Here is an 18,263-nt window from a genome sequence, read left to right as displayed (position 1 = left end):
TTGAATTGTGTAAGCTACAAAGGACTACCTCTCACAAAGGGAAGGCTAATTCCAGCGCAGCCTAATTCTCAACCATTCAAAAAAGTGAGCAGTATTCACCCAATCATCAGTTACTTTTGGACTTGTTGGTGTCATGTGAAAGTTGAGACCATTAGCTATCCATACACCTTAACTTTTTCCTCCAGACTCATGTACTTTTTAGTCGGCAGCCATTTCAAAAGTGTATAGTGTTTTTTTTGAGACACACGGTATAAGCCATGCAGAGACGCCACAATCCGCACGTGGACACCACGCGCCGTCTACCAAGTAAATATTGTTATCACGTGACACGAACGGGCCAGTCAGCGCCAGTCTTCGCTCGCACTGGTACACTGCACAATGTTAGTTCTTCCACGCGACTTTTCGCTGGTTCTTCGGAAACATGTGGTTTGTTCGTCGTGTTTACTTTAGTAAATAAGTTTGTAGACGTTTGCCGGTGAATAATTTGAGTTGAACTCGTTATTATGGGAAGTTCCAAACAGTTAGTAGACCCTACATGGTTTCTGTCGTGGACCACGGACTATTTGTGAGAAACTACAACTGACATTGGATTTGTAGAGGGTCTTCAGGCAACACAGTCCCGTTTCGAGAGTCCAAAAACCGGACATTCCATGCCGTCGTGTCTTAACTGCACAAACCGCCATCACTGGGCTAATTTGGGGGGTAAGTCACATACCTTTCGTTGTAACATTTCAACACAGTATTGTAGTCTTATTACGCGTTGATTGACACCGAATAGCCATCCCGAGTCTCGAGGGATCACAAAATCCTGTGGTTGGTAAAGCATGACACTTCCGGAATCCAAAAAGTATTAGTTACTAAAATAAATACAACCATACCTAAGTTTATTTGTTTGGTGTCATTAAGCAAGACCATTAAAGGCAGATGACACTATTACTATTAGTAATTACTCGGTGATCCCCGGAGCGTTCTAAAATAGAACGCTCCGGGGATCACCTCGGGAGTCATAGTTTTTAACCATTGCACGAGTAAAAGCAGTCAATATTTGTATACTATTGCACTTATCGTAAGAAAGGCCATTTCGCCTCGGTCGGCAACATACTGCGCAACAGCACCTTCAAAAACGTAACTCCATAATACATTGAAAGAAAATGTAGCCTATAATTGTCCAGCATTGTTCTTACTTGCTTAAATTTTGAATAGTTGTCTTTGGTCATTTGTAGTTTTCTTAAGCAGAGTTTTTTAGTCTGTTTTTCTTATTTGGTCTATATGTTTTCTTAAATTGATATGTTTAACCTCTGAAGCGGGTTATGGGCGCTATATATGAAAGCTGTGTATTATACATTATTATTATTATAAACACAGTATGCTACATGTCATTTGACAGAATCGTTTTTTCCCTTTAATATAACGGCTTCAACTGGTACTCAGAATGCGCCACGGGCATTGTCCATCAAGCTTTTTGACTAGCTCACATGGAACTTGGCATTTGAGCAATTTTTACACAAGTTTTGGCAGAATACACAATGTATGTACATTGTACTTGTATTCGTTTACAAGCCGGTACTGGTGGCTGGTCCCAGAAAAAAACAATTTTAGACAATTTCTTACGTCTGGATCAGGGTCCGGGCGGGTCATCACTTTAAACTTACCTGATGAGGTTCATACTGAGAGATGTAGCCGCTTAATATGATAGGTCGACGTTGGAGACAGATACAACTCTAGGCTATGACAATAATCTGATTGTGTAATATTTTGACTTCTGTTGAGCGAAGTGTATTTTGTGGATTCACACATGTACAAAATGTACATGATTGTACGCTACAGATTGGCAGCTCAATCAATTGAGTCTTGGGCAAACCTTGCTAATTCTAAAGATTGTGCAACATTGGACAATGCAGATTCTGTCCACGTGTGAGCCTGCTGTCCGGGGTTTCATATATTTTCGAAATCGCGTGCAGCATAGCAGGTCGTATCACTATTATGAACAAGCTTGTAATTGTAAACGGACTTTATTCACTACACTTTATAATCAAGGACACTCCAATATTTTCTCCTAGAGAACTTTCTTGCTTTATTCTACTGCCTCGGAGGTTCGGGACACTTCTCAGTTCTTAAAAGAACTGTCCTGCTTTTTTACTCCTATTGTTAACAATTTACTGCCGCAATCAAGGAAACTTCCGAACTTCTAGTTTACAACACGTAGTGTCTGGTGCAAGTGCACAGATCAACAAAACTCATAATTATTGTAGTGACAACTTTCATATTTTAAGTCTGTCATATAACAGAGCAAAAAAGAGCTTTTAACGCAAAGTAAACATTTACGCAAATGGTGGAAACAAAAGCAATAAATAATGTACATGTAAATGTACACTGTGGCAATATTTCACTGGCAAAGAGAGTTGGCACTGAGCTCCAGTCTCATTGAATGATAGTATGACCATCCCGCACAGCTAATTGGTCATAATGGCTCTAGCTCTATAACTAACCATGTAAAGGAGAGCTTTACAGAGTTAAAGAGCAGATACCAAGTAGGCTCTATGTTGTGTTAGACATGGGTGAGGAAACAGTCTCAAAGCCAGCCTCTAAATAAATTTATTACAGAATTGACACCATTGCAAAGGGCATCAAGAACAAACATGTAAGACAAGACAATCTCATCTTATCATTACCATTCCACATAAAATAACAAAATACATGTACATGTACTGTATATTTTAAGCCCTAACAAAACTAATCAACATTTTTATGTACTTTTTACGAATGTACAATGTACAGAATACATACTTTTTTATTGAGAAATGTTCATATTTAACGATGCACCTAAAGGTAGATAATATACAATATTATTACATAACAAGTCTGTCCAATACAGTTCCTCAACATGGCCGGTGCACGTACAGTCAAGAGTACAGTGGACGGGACAGGTTTATTGCAAAACCAATGTTTCGTCGATCGACTGGCGGTATTCACGTTGTCCCTTGTTAGTATTTTTTGTCCCATTATTCGTTTTAAGATTTTAAAGATTTCTTTGAAACATTAGTTCATTGTTGGGAAGGGTACACTAAACCAACGATTTCGTTACATTATGGGATTGTGGTTTAAAGGCAGTGGACACTATTAGTAGTTACACAAAATAATTATTAGTATAAAACCTTTTTTGGTGACGAGTAATGGGGAGATGTTGAGGGTGTAAAACATTGTGAGAAACGGCTCCCTCTGTGCTGCCATAGTTTTCGAGAAAAAAGTAATTTTCCATGAATTTGATTTCGAGACCTCAGTTTTAGAACTTGAGGTCTCGAAATCAACCATCTAAACGCACACAACTTCGTGTGACAAGGGTGGTTTTTTCTTTCATTATTATCTCGCAAGTTCGATGACCCATTGAGCTCAAATTTTCTTTGACAATTACCAATAGTGTCCAAATACGAGAGGCGTGCAAATGCAATTTATGAATATCGAAGTCTTATATAGCGCACCTATTTTCCAAACAACCTACTCAACCCGCTGAGTATATACAAACATTCAGAAAGATAGGTTATTGAGGTGATGAATTCCGAGAACCAATGTATGTAGCACCTGAAAAGGGTTTACAAGGTGCTAGGGTGCATATAGCAGCTATATTCACAAATGGAAGGACGTGACGCACTTGTTACAAGTCACCTTTCACCTAACTGCATCTTGCCTTTTAATTTATCTTACTTACATCCTACAATAAAATACACATAATGTTGTTATAATATGCAGTGGTTACATGAATATTAGTGTGTTTAGATAAGCAGAATGGGTGGAGTTTTACGGGTTAGAAGTCTCCAGAAACAAAGTTTTATATCCAAAGCTAAAGCTTAAGTACAAGTTCAAATGAATCGATGAGAAATTGCTGTCACTTAAATAATTTTGGCACAATTCACATGCACTCAAACACCATTCACATTGTTCTTCAATGCGTTCAGTGCAATCTCTTGTTTCAGTTTGGTCTCTTGAAGCAATCGAACTTTTTCCTGAGCAGTCATGTGCTGGAAATTTGAACCGTCATGCGTTCGGATATGATTAGTGGAAGGCTCATGTTCGGACACACTTAGGTCGTATCTCTTAGAACCCTTGCCTAAAAAGCGCATCTTCTTTGTCTTTGAGACACTGCTTTGACAATCTGCTGTTAAGTACTGTTGGCTTCCATCTGTCTGGGTCAAGTCAACGTCGCTATCCACATTGAAACCATAACTATCCCCGCTAACGGATCGATTGGTGTTTTTCTCTTGCTTTATTGCAATCGTTGGCTTTTTCAAAGTCGTGCCTCGATGTTTTACCTTCTTGTCTGTGTACACAAATGAGGCTCTGTCGTTTTCCAATGTATACTTGGAACTCGATTGACTTTGGTCTTCTTTTAAAGGTTCAATCAATTGACTGTCAATTAGCATACATTCCTCAGTGTACGAGTGTGATGCATCCATGGATCCTGCATTTACACTGTCTTGTTTTGATGTAGATGACAGGTTCACAATTTTATCGAGTATTAGACAAGGAATCCTGCCATCGATAACAACATCTGTGCTGTTCAAACGGCGGACGAATTTCACATTGTCAAGTCCAAGATTGTTCGTGACGGTAACTTCTCCAGCTGGGATTGAGCCGGTGGGCGGCATTCCTATTTGTGAAGTACGCAGTGCGTGAGTTACTTCAACGGAGGTAGATGGCAGTGTTTGGGTAGGCATTTGCTCCATAATTACTACATCGACTCTGGAAATATCACTTGCGTTTTGATTGCTCACTCGTTCAATGTCATTCCTACTGTCAACAATAGACGTGCCCGGAGGTGTAACTGGAGTTGAAAATACGCTTCGGTTTTCAGCTGTCGCCATTGGTACAGTCTCTGTAGTGGAAGTGGCGAATATTTTATTCGATTTGCCGGATTCCTTATGCGTTGGTGAAGGTCTATTATACCAGGCATGGGGTGTAACATGTATAGGTACTCCGATTGGTGAAGCTGACTCAACAGGTTGTAAGTCGTTCTCACGCTTGACTTTTACATGGTCAAGAATTTCTCTAACAGTTAAACCACAATTGTTCAGTTTCCTGTTTAAAAAACGAGCACTAGTTTTGTCCTTTGTGGTTTTATTTAAGACAGTTTTGATAACAGGTTTTGGAAAGCTTTCCTTTGGCAGTTTGGAGGAAACCTCTTTAGAAAATAACCGCCTTGACCCATGTAAGAAAGCTTGTTGGCCCATCTCCTGTGGAGATTGCATCGGGCATGTCGTCCTGTAAGAACTTTGCTTATCTGGCTCAGTACGATTTCCAGTAGGATTTTTCTCATTTGTTTGTCCCTTTGGTTGGACACCGGCCATATTCTGTTGACGTTGCATGTTGGAAGTTGGTGATGTAGGTTTTTGTATGGTTTGTACAATTGGAACATTCTGTCTAGCAGTTTCACGCGAAGACCCGGTAGGCTTATGTCTGACTAGGCCCTTGGCAGTTGCCGAATGATGGTAAGTGGTATCCTGTTCTAATGGCGGTTTAATAGGAGATCCACGTCTCCTCGGTCTAGGTCTACGTTTCTGTCGAACGGGTTCATCTGTTTTCTTGCTTAAAGGAGCAGCCTCAACGGGCTGCGTAGTAAGTTGGCTCTTGCCTGAAAGCCTTTGTCGATCTGGGTGGGTGGCTTTTAATAGGGCATCGGTTATTCGCTTCGGTAAGTTTTCGTCTGGTGAGGAACATTCACCCAGTGAAAACACAGAGCCGATTTGTGGTAGAACCATTTCATTGGGTGCATCACTCATCTCATTGGTAGATCCGTGGGCAGGTGGTGTTGTAACATCGTGATATTCGGCAAGAGTTAGAGTCGGCCCTTTCTGATATTCTTTCAACTTTGAGTTATAATACGTCCTGTACAGTGAAGTAGAGGCCGCTTTCACATTAGCTTTTACTGACACTGGTGACGTTGATCTTGGCACGTGAACTTGGAGCAATGACCCAGTTATTTTGGGAGGAAATATCGGCCTTTGTATTGTTTTCGGATTAAGCAAGCTGGAATCTATCGGCAAAGTTGTCAACCCTTCATTCTGCGATAAGTCTAGTGCATCATTACTCTTTGTTTGTAAGCCATATCCTAGTACAGGTTCCCGTGGAGGTGATACAGACTCCTCTAGACGTATCAACTTATCTGAGATTGAGCCAGATGATATATCAGGCGGTTTTGAAAACAACATCGGCATATTTCCATTTTGATGCAAAACATCACCTGGTTGCTTTTCGTTACGTATGATGAAGACAACATCCTCTATGTCCTGATTCTTTCTCTCAGGCGCACCCACAAACGGCACATTCAATGCTGGCACCCACGCGGCGTCCGAAATGTCCGGATATGGTATCCCATTAGTCTGGAGCTCGTGTGGTTTTTGAGGGTCCCTGTGGATCGACAAATAAGGGACTCCAATAATGTTTCCAGATGCGTTATAAGCAAGAAGATCATGAGGGACTCGTTTGTTTCCAGTGCTGTCTGTTTGCGAAGCTGGTGATGCACATACCATCTGGACGACTGTTGATGATAAAGGCAGAGACCTGGTCTCGTCAGGTGATAACGGACAGAATGCCGTAAAGTAGGACGAACCAACATTCCAGAAAAGACGCTTACAGAGGCATAAAAAATCACTTTTCTTTGGGCTGTTGAGGAAAGCAAAATAACAATGTTTGCATTAAAACAACTCTACCATGTTGTTGAACTAAATAAAACTAAGTCAGTAATTGTTTTGATGTATAATTGATTATCGTGTGAAGTGAACATTGTTACTAACAATAACACATTTGTGTACACTCTAAAAAATACATGAAATCAAGGGATAAGAGCAGTATACCGTATGGCCAAATTAAATTGCCAGTGTCTCAAGTTGTTTTGACAAACTTTCAAGCACATTTAGATAATGTTTGAGCAGGGAACGGATATAAAACCTTGGAAGAGGAACAGCAAACAATGCAATCTTGTCCTCCGGATTGGTTTGTGATCCATTACTTCTGGCACTCCAGGCTTGTGGTTGATTCTGCATTGCCATACCTTGTTTACCAGTTTTATTCTGTTGGCGAATGTACAAAAACGTAAAATGTAAACAACTGTGACAATACGCTTCGTAGCGAAAATTTTTGTTCAATTCTTTTTGGTGCGTATTGTGTTCATGGATGTATCTTGCATCAAACTTAAGAGTAAAAACTGATAGTGTGACGTTGTACAAATTGTTCGGCCTGTCTGACAAACGACCAAGTAATGCCAATTGATTTAGTAAATTTGTGTTCAGTAAGTACTACATTTTTGATAGATAGATAGATAGTTTATTTCCTTTTAGATTCGTGGACAACGGTCAAATTACAGTAAAAATTACACTTTATACAAAAATGGTGTACAGCTAGATTATAAAAAATATATATCGCCATTGGAGGCTGTAATAAAATATACAAAGAAACACAAAAACCCACATCAAAACACACAATCTTTTATACAAAGATTGTTAATTGCCTGATGTTTATGATGGCACTAGGGACGAAACGTCAGGCCACTAACTAACTGTTGCACTAAAACCATAAGTCTCTTTGATTGTTAAGCAGTTTTCAATAGCTTTTTAACATTGTGCATTCTTCATACATAAACCATTAGGCCAGGTGCCAAGTGGCGTGTTTCAAGCCGCTCTATGCAGCTGTACCTTTAAGGTAAATTACCCTCACTAAGCTCACCATAGCAACCTATTGGCGCAAAATACAAATGAAGGTTATTGCCATGCTTGGTTAACTGCAAAGCGCACCGCTCAGTAACTGCAAAGCGCACCGCTCAGTAACATTGGGTCGTATGAATAAAAAGTAGTACTTACTTTTACTTGAAAATTTCAAGTATTTACTACCATCCATATGAATAAAAGGAAGTAAAAACTGTTACTTAAAAGTATTTACTAAAATGCTAAAAGTATCTACTTTTACCAAAAAAGTATCTACTTTTACCAACAAGTAAATTCTTTTAATTTTAGCACTTACTTACTTCCATATGAATAAAACGGAGAATATACAACAAAATGCAAGTAAATACTAGTGATTTTTCAAGGTAGCTCCAGAGCTACCTTGGGCACAGAAGTAAAAGGCTCGTCCGAAGAAATGACAGTGTTTATGAATGTTCCTCACAGGATAAATGTTTTAGTCCAAAGGAAAGACATCACTGAAATATTAAATAGTAACATACACAGTGTTTCACAACAGAAACAATACACACAAACTCAAACTGCTTTTAATCAAACTTGTATATATGCTGAGGATAAAATAAAACCGTTTGTAAAAAAAATCGTTTTGTATCATTACAGTAAGCTTTTTAAAAAGATATAAAGAATTTTTTCAACTCAGAAATGAATGCCTCGATCATTAAGGCTTATTGTTCATAAAATCAGAAGAAGTAACTTTTTAAACAATTAAATGCATTTCAATAGAATGTTGTTCGTGTTATTATTAAAACTTTTAAGTTTAAGTTAAATAGCTATGCTCATATCCAGCTCTCATCTTCTCTATACAGCGCTGTCATGCTCCACTCCAAGTTTCAAAAGCTTAAAAAAAAACGTTTTTATTCTGTGTGTCCAGATGAGTCGTCTTCATCAAAATGTTGTCATAATAAAAACCTCATGGCTGACTTGAAGATTTCTATGTTTCTGTTAAATCAAATGCTGCTTTGGCTGTGTGTGTGTCTGTGTGAGTGCGTACGTAGACGTGAATGAGAGTTGTAATACAAAGGAAACCTTTTGTTAAGAGCCATTCAGCCATGGTATATCAGAAGTATTTACTCCAAAGCATTAAGTGAATACTTTGCAGTAAAAGAATAGGTTTATTCATACGGAATTTAGAAGATGCTTTTACTGAATGCTTCTACTTGGAAGTTTATGCTTTTACTTTTTGCTAGTACTTGTCAGTAAATACTACTTTTTATTCATACGACCCATTAAGCTTGATCATTGCACGTCAGTATTAGAGCAAGCAGCAGAGCGATGTGCGTTCCGAAGGTCACTTGCCAGGTCAAGTACACAACAAATACAATCATAACTATTACTTCTATTGATACATCAATAATTGGGTCAATTCCCCTACACTATACGTAACACTACCAAGAATGTTTCACTTTTTGATGAAAAAGACAATGAAACATTCTTGGTTCAATTTGTAAGTATTCTAAATGGATATGTACAATAAAACAACGAATTAGGGACGCGTTTAAAAATAGGCAAGCAGCTGGGTTTTTGGGGTGGTTTTTTTTGTATAATGTGAAGTGTGTACACGTAAATTAAGTGGTAATTTTATGCGTTCAAACAAGATGCACTACTCGTTTGAAATTTACGGAGCTCTAAAAGAATCACAGATAGTTTACAGTAGGATGGTATGTAAACACATCAACAAAAGTAAGCTCCCCCCCCCCCTCAACAATTCGTCATAACATCGTCAGGTAAAACATTTTACCAAAACAACTAATTATGAAATAATTCTATGACATGTTTCCTAAGTGTTGTTAAAAAATATGTTGCCATGGATAAATTAGTCAATACAAAATGCCGTTCCGCCTCGTTTGCTCTACACAAGATCGGACAAATTCGCCAGTTCATAAATAAAACTACAGCAGAAAAGCTCATTCATGCTTTTGTAATTAATTTGTCATCTCGATTACTGCAATAGTCTTACCTATGGATTGCCCGACTCACAGCTCAGAAAACTCCAACTCATTCAAAACTCTGCGGCTCGTCTCATCACCCGGTTAAAGGCAGTGGATACTATTGGTAATTACTCAAAATAGTTATTAGCATAGAACCTTACATGGTTATGAGTAATGGGGAGAGGTTGATGGTATAAAATATTGTGAGAAACAGCTCCCTCTGAAGTGACTTGTTTTCGAGAAAGAAGTTATTTTCCACGAACTTGATTGCGAGACCTCAGATTTAGAACTTGAGGTCTCGAAATCAACCATCTAAATGCCGTAACTTCGTGTGACGAGGGTGTTTTTTTCTTTCATTATTATCTCGCAATTTCGATGAACGATTGAGCTAAAATTATTTTATGCATTATTTTATGCATATATTGAGATACACCAAGAGAGAAGACTGGTCTTTGACAATTACCAATAGTGTCCACTGCCTTTAAGAAAACGCGATTCAATTACTCCAGCTTTGTAATCTCTCCATTGGCTTCCTATTCATTCTCGCATCATCTTCAAAATTCTCCTTCAAACATTTCAATGCAGTCTTGGAAGTGGACCAACTTACCTGAAAGATCTACTAACTCCATACACTCCTACTAGAAACCTCCGTTCTGCTAACAAAGACACCCTCGTTATTCCTAAAGTTACCACCAAAGCATATGGTCAACGTAGTTATCAGTTTGCTGCTCCTCATTTATGGAACAATCTCCCTCCACGATCTCAAGTTTCAAGACTCTTCTCAAAACACATCTATTCAAATTATCTTATACTTAATTATTCTTTTGGTTCCTCTGAGCGCTTAGAGACTTTCTTTTGGAAGTGTTAGGCGCTATAGAAATACGGTTATTATTATTATTATTATTATTATTATTATTGTTATTGTTGTTGTTGTTGTTGTTGTGGCTGTGGCTGTGGCGGTGGCGGTGGCGGTGGCGGTGGCTGTGGCTGTGGCTGTGGCTGTGGCTGTTGCTGTTGCTGTTGCTGTTGCTGTTGCTGTTAATGAATTCATGGCTAAATTAGCTCAAATGGAAGACAAAATATGCCTTTCCAAAAGTCACAAAGGTTGCGTTGTGTTGTTCACCGATGAAACGAGAAGTTGCCTGCGTCACAGAGACGGGTGTGGCGTCGAGTTGGAGAGCAACATGCAGAGTGCTGTGGTTAACCAGTTACAGCCTATGGTGGTGGGAGTGTCATGGTGTGGGGTGGTATAAGCCTTACCAGGAAAACACCACTTGTGCAGATTGTTGGCAACCTGACAGCGCAACGATATGTTGACGAAGTGCTGCGTCCACATGTCGCACCACTTGCTGCAGCATTTGTGTACATGGTGGAGCATTTGTGTACATGGATGACATTTATGAACGACCACACAGAGGGAGAGTAACTACTGCTTTTCTGGTTGATGAAGGCATTAAACGAAAGGTGTGGCCAGCAAGCTCGCCTGACCTGATCAATCCAACAGCAACCTGGCTCACCTGTCCCATCTTCTGCAGGTTGTGGAATGCCATCCCACAGCAGCGTGTCACCAGACTGATCAACACCATGACCTTGGAGGTAGACCTCAATGCCATGACGGTGCCAGGCGGTCATTGACAGGCGTGGTGGATACACCCGTTACTGGCCTGCAGATTTGATAAACCTTTGTAACTTTTGAAAAGGGCAGTGTTTGTCTTCCATTTGAGCACAATCAGCCATGAATTCATGGACATCTTTCATTTTTCAACAACACTTAGGAAACATGTCATAGAATTATTTCTCAATTAGTTGCATTGGTAAAATGTTTTACCTTACGATGTTATGACGAGCTGTTGAGGGGGGACTTACTTTTGTTGATGTGTTTATGTTAGATGACGACTTCTTGAGATGGAATTCTTAATAAAACACAAACGGGTAAGAGTATCGTATGGACTGAAACTATTGCTTATGTTGAAATGAATACGTTGTTAACTACAATTGTACGAACAGTACATGTACATGATTGTTCTAATTCCAAAGCCTGACTATTTATTGTACAAATCACCAAATTAACATTGACCAAAAGGCGTTGCCAACTGAAAATAATTATGTCGTCACTATTTCAACGATCGTCGTGGAAAACTAGTGACCATAATAACGTAACGAGTTCCCCTTGGTCAGCCTGAACGTCTGACGTCATTCTTCGAGGCTCGTGAATAACGCCAGAGACTGGCCAAAAACCGGCGTGTGGTTTGACCTTTGACCTCTCATAGAGACACGCACAACTTCTACACCAACATTACCAAGCAAGTATTATACCGTATCCACCATGTACATGTATACATACTACCACACACGTGGACACACACGTGCGGACGACCGAAAGTAAGCTTTCCATACCTGTGTTTTAATTGGCCAACCGAGGTGACCTCAGACCAATCAAAACAAAACCAGCTACGGTAGCTTTCAGTCACTGCATCTATCCAACGTTATCATTATACCAAATGGAATCATTGGATCTGAATAGCTGGTACCTGTCTTTATCCTTGCGGATAAAGACAGGGGCCCAGTCTACCCCTTGGTTGAAGTCTCTTACTTAGGGTGCGTTCGTTTAGCTTCCCTGGGTCGACCCCGGAGTGTGGCGGGTTTTTTTTTCCAGGACGAACGTGTGCAGATAATTACCCACGTTCGTCCTGGAAGTAAAAACCGCCACACACCGGGGTCGACCCAGGGAAGCTAAACGAACGCACCCTATAATATCAGTAGATAACTCCAGCCAGTGGGCTATTGTCCCCATGCTCACTTGGAATTAAACCGTGGACAATGACTGAGAGGGGGCAAGGGTTGCATCACTGTGAGAACATTACGAACGGTTAACTGCAAACAGAAATGGTAGCGTACTATCAGTGCTGATAGTATCAGTATTTCTAAAAGGCCCTTTCTCACTTCGAACAATCTCCGTGTTGAACACGGGTTTGACACGTGTTAACAATGAACCCTAACAGTTTAAACACTGCAACTTTTCAACACGGCAGTAAACCGTGTCGAGCTCAATAATCCGTGTTGACATTTACCCTACTCGCTATCCTAGTACACTCATGGAGGTAGTAGTAGTACAACCAATCCGCAGCACACTGAATTTCATTTACTTTTATCTGAAAATTATTCATCGATTATCGTGAGTGACCTCTGTGTGAATATTAAATTAGTCAAAAGGGCTTCTGGAATTCTGTCATTTTCGGCCTTTTCTGAAAAGTCTCAACCAAAATAATGTACCAGTAAATTGAAACGAAGAGCATAACTGTCGTTTTGTTATTGTATGAACTCAAATTTTAAAAAGTTGCTTCAACAAGAAAGAAAACAAGTCACATTAACACATCAAATTTTCCCGTTATGAATGTCGGCAACAGTCCCCATTAGTATACATGTATATGGACAGATTATTTCATATTCTTTCCGAAAATCTTAAAAGCGAGACCGGATCGTAGCTAGTCCAGTCTTGCAGCATACAGCGATTTCCACCAGTAGTCCAAAACTCCCGTTACGAAAAAAATGAACTTTTAGACAGCGTGGTTTGCATGCATCGATTGATATGGCAGCGTGCTGTTTTTCATGGGTATTGTGCCCCGACCCCAAGCCAGCGTTAGTCAATAACAAAAGACCCTGTCTAGCATGAGCTGACCCCCCCCCCCCCCATATTCAGCTCGTGTTTCTTTTGTATTGCCACTCCGCACTTATTTCGCCCGCTTGTTTGTCATCACCTTCTTTGTTGCTTTAGCAAACGATCTAAAATGTTGCGCGTGGAATTTGTAAACGTACTCAAGCTAGCAACCGTTCGCGAAATTGGTTTACGCTAAAGCATTTTGTATTGTTACATTAAGCAAAACAATTTGCTTACCGTTAAGCAAATCTATAGAATTTGGCCCTGCTGGGGTTAACTCAGATCCTTGTTAAGCTACTAGCTGGTACCGCGGTGGTGCTTGCATTGGTGTTACGCAAGGAAGATTCAAAATGACCTTTGACCCGCATCATCAATTAATCACCTGTCCATTACGAATTGAAGACGATCATTCACAATTAAATTATGTCGCATCCTTCGAAAGAAAAGCCATTTTCTTTCGAAACATCAGGAACATCCGATAAACTTCTATGGCCGCAGCCTTTTTTTTACTGATACTTGTTTATGATTTAAAACATTGCAGTCGCAGTCCAAAGACTGAATTTATTAAAACACAGATTTACATTTTTTATATAAATAATTTAAAATTACAGGAGAATATTAATACATCAGAAACATTAACAATTTAAAAGCGAAAGACAAGAGAGACGTAATGAGAAGTAAAACATAGACAATAAATTTTAAAAAGCACACTTAACTAACAAACCCGACGGAGACCAACCAAAAACCTCAACAAACACCCAAGTAAACACCCTAAAAAAAAATTAAAAAATCACCCACACCAACAAACAAACAAACAAACAAACAAGCTAACAATTCCACAAACCAAAGTTTGTGGAATTGCCAAACAGCAACAGCAACAGCAACAGCAACAGTAACAGTAATAATAATAATAATAATAGCCAACAGCAACAGCAACAGCAACAGCAACAGTAACAGTAACAGTAATAATAATAATAATAGCCAACAGCAACAGCAACAGCAACAGCAACAGTAATAATAATAATAATAATAATAGCCAACAGCAACAGCCACAGCAACAGTAACAGTAATAATAATAATAATAATAGCCAACAGCAACAGCAACAGCAACAGCAACAGCAACAGTAACAGTAACAGTAATAATAATAATAATAATAATAATAATAATAGCCAGTATTTATAAAGCGCAAAAAGCAGCGGCATCGAAGCGCTGTTAACAAACATTACAAATCTTTAGCAACAAAATAGACAATCTAAAAAATACCTAATGCTACATTAAAGCCATTATACACTTTCGGTAAACAGTACTGTCCAAGTCCCACACTTCGTGTATCACAAATATATATAAAATAACAAACCTGTGAAAATTTAGGTTCAATCGGTCATCGGAGTCGAAAACCCATTCTTGTTTCCGCGCGTTTTGCCTTCACGATTTTGTTTCTTACCAATTCTGTAACGTTCCTTTATTTAACAGTGATAAACAACCAAAAGCAACAACAAACAGAAAAAAGACAAATAATAACCGCCCAACTGACCCAAACAAATAAACACACAAACAAACAAACAAACAAACAAACAAACGAGAACATTCGTCACTACTCTACACAAAGAGGAGAGCTCAGCTAAGCAAAGACCGTAAAGCTTAAAGGACAGTGTAGAATGGGTCTTTTGCTAAGCAAAACAGTTGCTGGCAGTGTAAGCACTTTAGGTAATCCACCCTATACATTAACTGACAAACCTGTCGAAGTTTGAGATCGATCGGCCTTATACATGTAGATCACCAGAGATCATAGTAAGAACACTAACAGAATACGATTACAAATTGCCCAAACAAAAAATGAATAACGCTCACTGAGCGATTAACTCCAAACGCAAAATTAGATTATTTATTTCTCATCAAATATGACATTTCAGACAGAAATATTTCAAGGGGTGTTTTCTACTATCATTATCATTAGACTGTGTACATTTTATGTCAATCTGTGATTATCATCACGATTTTTGTTTCTTACCAATTCTGTAACGTTGCTTTAACAATAGTTATCAAAATATACCCATACAAGTATATATTCAATGAGACTTGCGACGCATTGATATCAGTTGATGCTTGATTACTTCTGGCCGATGGTAGCTTATTAGAAATGCCGAGGATTCTATTTATGCTTCTTCCCGTTTCTGTTTCGACGCCGTGAATACGCTTTAAATTAAAGGAGCACAAGGGATTTCCTTTGTGAATAATGCTTCGGCTCAGTAAGAGCAGGGGCAGTTTATGCAGAATGACGCTGCAGTCCCAACCAAGGCCACCCTTTATCGTACTATGGTTAATGAGATACATGAGTAGAATTAAGTATAATAATTTCAATGTCTATGGTTGGACCCTATATTGAACGGTCAGCTTTATCAAAAAGACGCAGTGCACACTGTTAAAGTTTAAAACTGTATTTTGTTTTCGTAAGTTAAAAATACCACCTTTAAGTGTAACTGCTTATTGTCTCGTCGGTCGTCTTCGGTTTCCAGCTGTTACTTTTTTAAGATTGATGTTTATTTTCCCACGATTGGGATCAAACGATGCCATAATACATGTTATTGTATCAACCTAAAAATGTTTCACTGGCTTTGTCCTTATCCCGCTGATTACTAGCAACTAAAGTAATCGATCATAAATTCAGAATCACACACACAAACAAAATGCGGTTGTCCAAACGACTTCTGTCATTGGTTGGTTAGATTCTAAACGAGTACATCATGAAAAAGATTCCACATATATCTCACGTTGGGTCGAGATCGTACCTTCATGATTATAATCATGCCGGGACAGCAGTCGACCGATTGTTATTTGACTACGAATAATCAGAACTTAATTTAAACTATTTAGTTTACCTTCTCACGGTCATTCATGATGTCATGTTCCATTGTTGGACTGGACCCAAAAATCTAGTTGCCTTTTGATACAGTACAAACAAAGCTACCCTAGTACAAGCATAGAGAAACAAGTAAAGAACACATCTGCCTGCCTTAAAGCTCGCTGGCCTGACAATGAATACGCTCAAATGCCGATAATGTGTTGCCCAATTTCTACCTCCATGCCCCAATGTAGTTGAAGCTTTCTCCACGTCCCTTGTGTGTAGACGATTTCTGCATGAGTGACCTAGGTCACTAAGTCCACGTCGTTGTCACCTTGGCAACGCTGAATATAAATGAGCTCTTAGGAGCGCTGTGGCGGACGCGTGCACCTGTGTGTACTGGCTACGCCGCATAATTATCATTGTGTAGGGCGCCCCGATTGTTTTCATTGGTCGAGCTCTCCTCATTAACATTTCAAGACGCTTATGGCTGAGAGTGAATTGAGATACCAGTTGTGTACGTTTACATTCTCGAACACAGTGTACAATTCGTAGTAGTCGTATGGATCTCACTTTGTTGTGGTTCTTGATGAGACGTCACTCTTGAAGCAGCTTTAGAACATACTCAGTTTATCGGCTCCGATCGGTACCATACGAAACTATAGTAACCAACAGGAAATAAACATATAGGGCCGTAACTACGAAAGCCGTTTAACCCATTAGATGCGTATAAATTAGAAGTCGCTGTATAAACCTCGTGTCTATCTTCAATCAGGTACTACAAAGCTTGCTTTTAGTTAGCCGCGTTTAAATTGCCATTAGAGTTAAACATTTGTTTACAACAAACAAAAGCAGTTCTTAAACATGGTACGGGGGTTGTTTAGTGAGTATTCTGAGCCATTTAGAATCCAGATATGTACACAGAAAGGTATAAAGGTGGACAGGATGAATGGGCTCCAAATCTTCTTAATTGCACAAGAGGAGGATGACGAACAAGAAAATCGTCATGGTCGACAACACCAGCGTCCACCAAGAGTTTTTAATGACTTGTTTAATGACTTGTTAATGACTTTTCCTGATGGTTTAAACAAACAAACAAACCAAAAAACAAACAACTTTGTAGTTTAATCATTTGGCCAGCTGGGTATTTTATATTTATTTATTTTTTATGCCGATTTTTATTAGCTGTTCCGACCTACCGTCGGAACAGGTATTTTTTACGTCAAGATTTTTATTATTAGCTGTTCCGACCTACCGTCGGAACAGGTATTGTTTTCGTCGAGATTTTTATTATTTTTATTATTATTATTATGTTATATTATATTGTTTTTGCCTAAAACCCATAGCATTTGTACACGTTTTTTTCTTTAAGCCTAATCTCCCAAACCATAATACGAAAGAGTGAGTTTATTATACCAAATTGAAGCTTAGAACATAAGCTTCACTTAAAATGTAAAAAAAATGTTAAAATTCTTAATTTATTAACCATGTGACCCTCATTTGCATATTTAATTGGGAAATCTTTGTAGCACCATATCTCAAGAAGTACACGGCCGACTCTTACCCTGTTTGAAGTTAAAGACTCCTTGGGGATTGGAGATTAATTTTGAAAAACCGTGACCTCAAGTTGACCTCTACTTCCGGGTCAACCGGAAGTGGGACCATATCTCAAGTACTATACAACCGATTTTCAAACTTTTTTCAGTTTTAGACCCCTTAGGCGTTAAAACTAAACTTTGAAAAACCGTGACCTCAAGTTAACCTCTACTTCCGGGTCAACCGGAAGTGGGAACATATCTCAAGTACTTAACAACCGATTTTCAAACTTTTTCAGTTTTAGACCCCTAAGGCGTTAAAAAATAAACTTTGAAAAACCGTGACCTAAAGTTGACCTCTACTTCCGGGTCAACCGGAAGTGGGACCATATCTCAAGAAGTACACGGCCGATTTGTAGACTGTTTGTAGTAATAGACTCCTTGGGGATTGCAGATAAATTTTGAAAAAACGTGACCTCAAGTTGACCTCTACTTCCGGATCAACCCGAAGTGGGACCATATCTCAAGTACCATACAACCGATTTTCAATTTTGTTTCAGTTTTAGACC

General features: G+C 39.0%; 2 protein-coding genes across 2 annotated transcripts in view; one reads left to right on the top strand and one right to left on the bottom strand.

Annotated features, from left to right (window-relative positions):
* The first annotated feature begins 447 nt into the window (after positions 1–447).
* LOC139939689 (insulin-like peptide 7) overlaps positions 448–18,263 on the top strand; it is a 133,719-nt gene continuing 115,903 nt past the window's right edge. The window contains exon 1 of the mRNA XM_071935760.1: positions 448–702. The gene's annotated coding sequence lies outside the window, so the exon portion shown is untranslated. The remainder of the gene's footprint in view (positions 703–18,263) is intronic.
* On the bottom strand, positions 2,089–16,388 carry LOC139940029 (uncharacterized). The gene is made up of 3 exons (XM_071936226.1): positions 16,197–16,388; positions 6,943–7,064; positions 2,089–6,657 (listed from the first exon to the last, which is right to left on the bottom strand). The coding sequence occupies exons 1-3, from the start codon at positions 16,227–16,229 to the stop codon at positions 3,918–3,920; spliced, it is 2,895 nt and encodes a 964-aa protein (XP_071792327.1). The 5' UTR covers positions 16,230–16,388; the 3' UTR covers positions 2,089–3,917.

The sequence above is a fragment of the Asterias amurensis genome, chromosome 7 (genome assembly GCF_032118995.1).
Source record: "Asterias amurensis chromosome 7, ASM3211899v1".
Taxonomy (NCBI): Eukaryota; Metazoa; Echinodermata; class Asteroidea; order Forcipulatida; family Asteriidae; genus Asterias; species Asterias amurensis.
The sequence above is the reverse complement of the archived record's forward strand: the minus strand, read 5'-3'. Positions and strand labels throughout refer to the sequence as shown.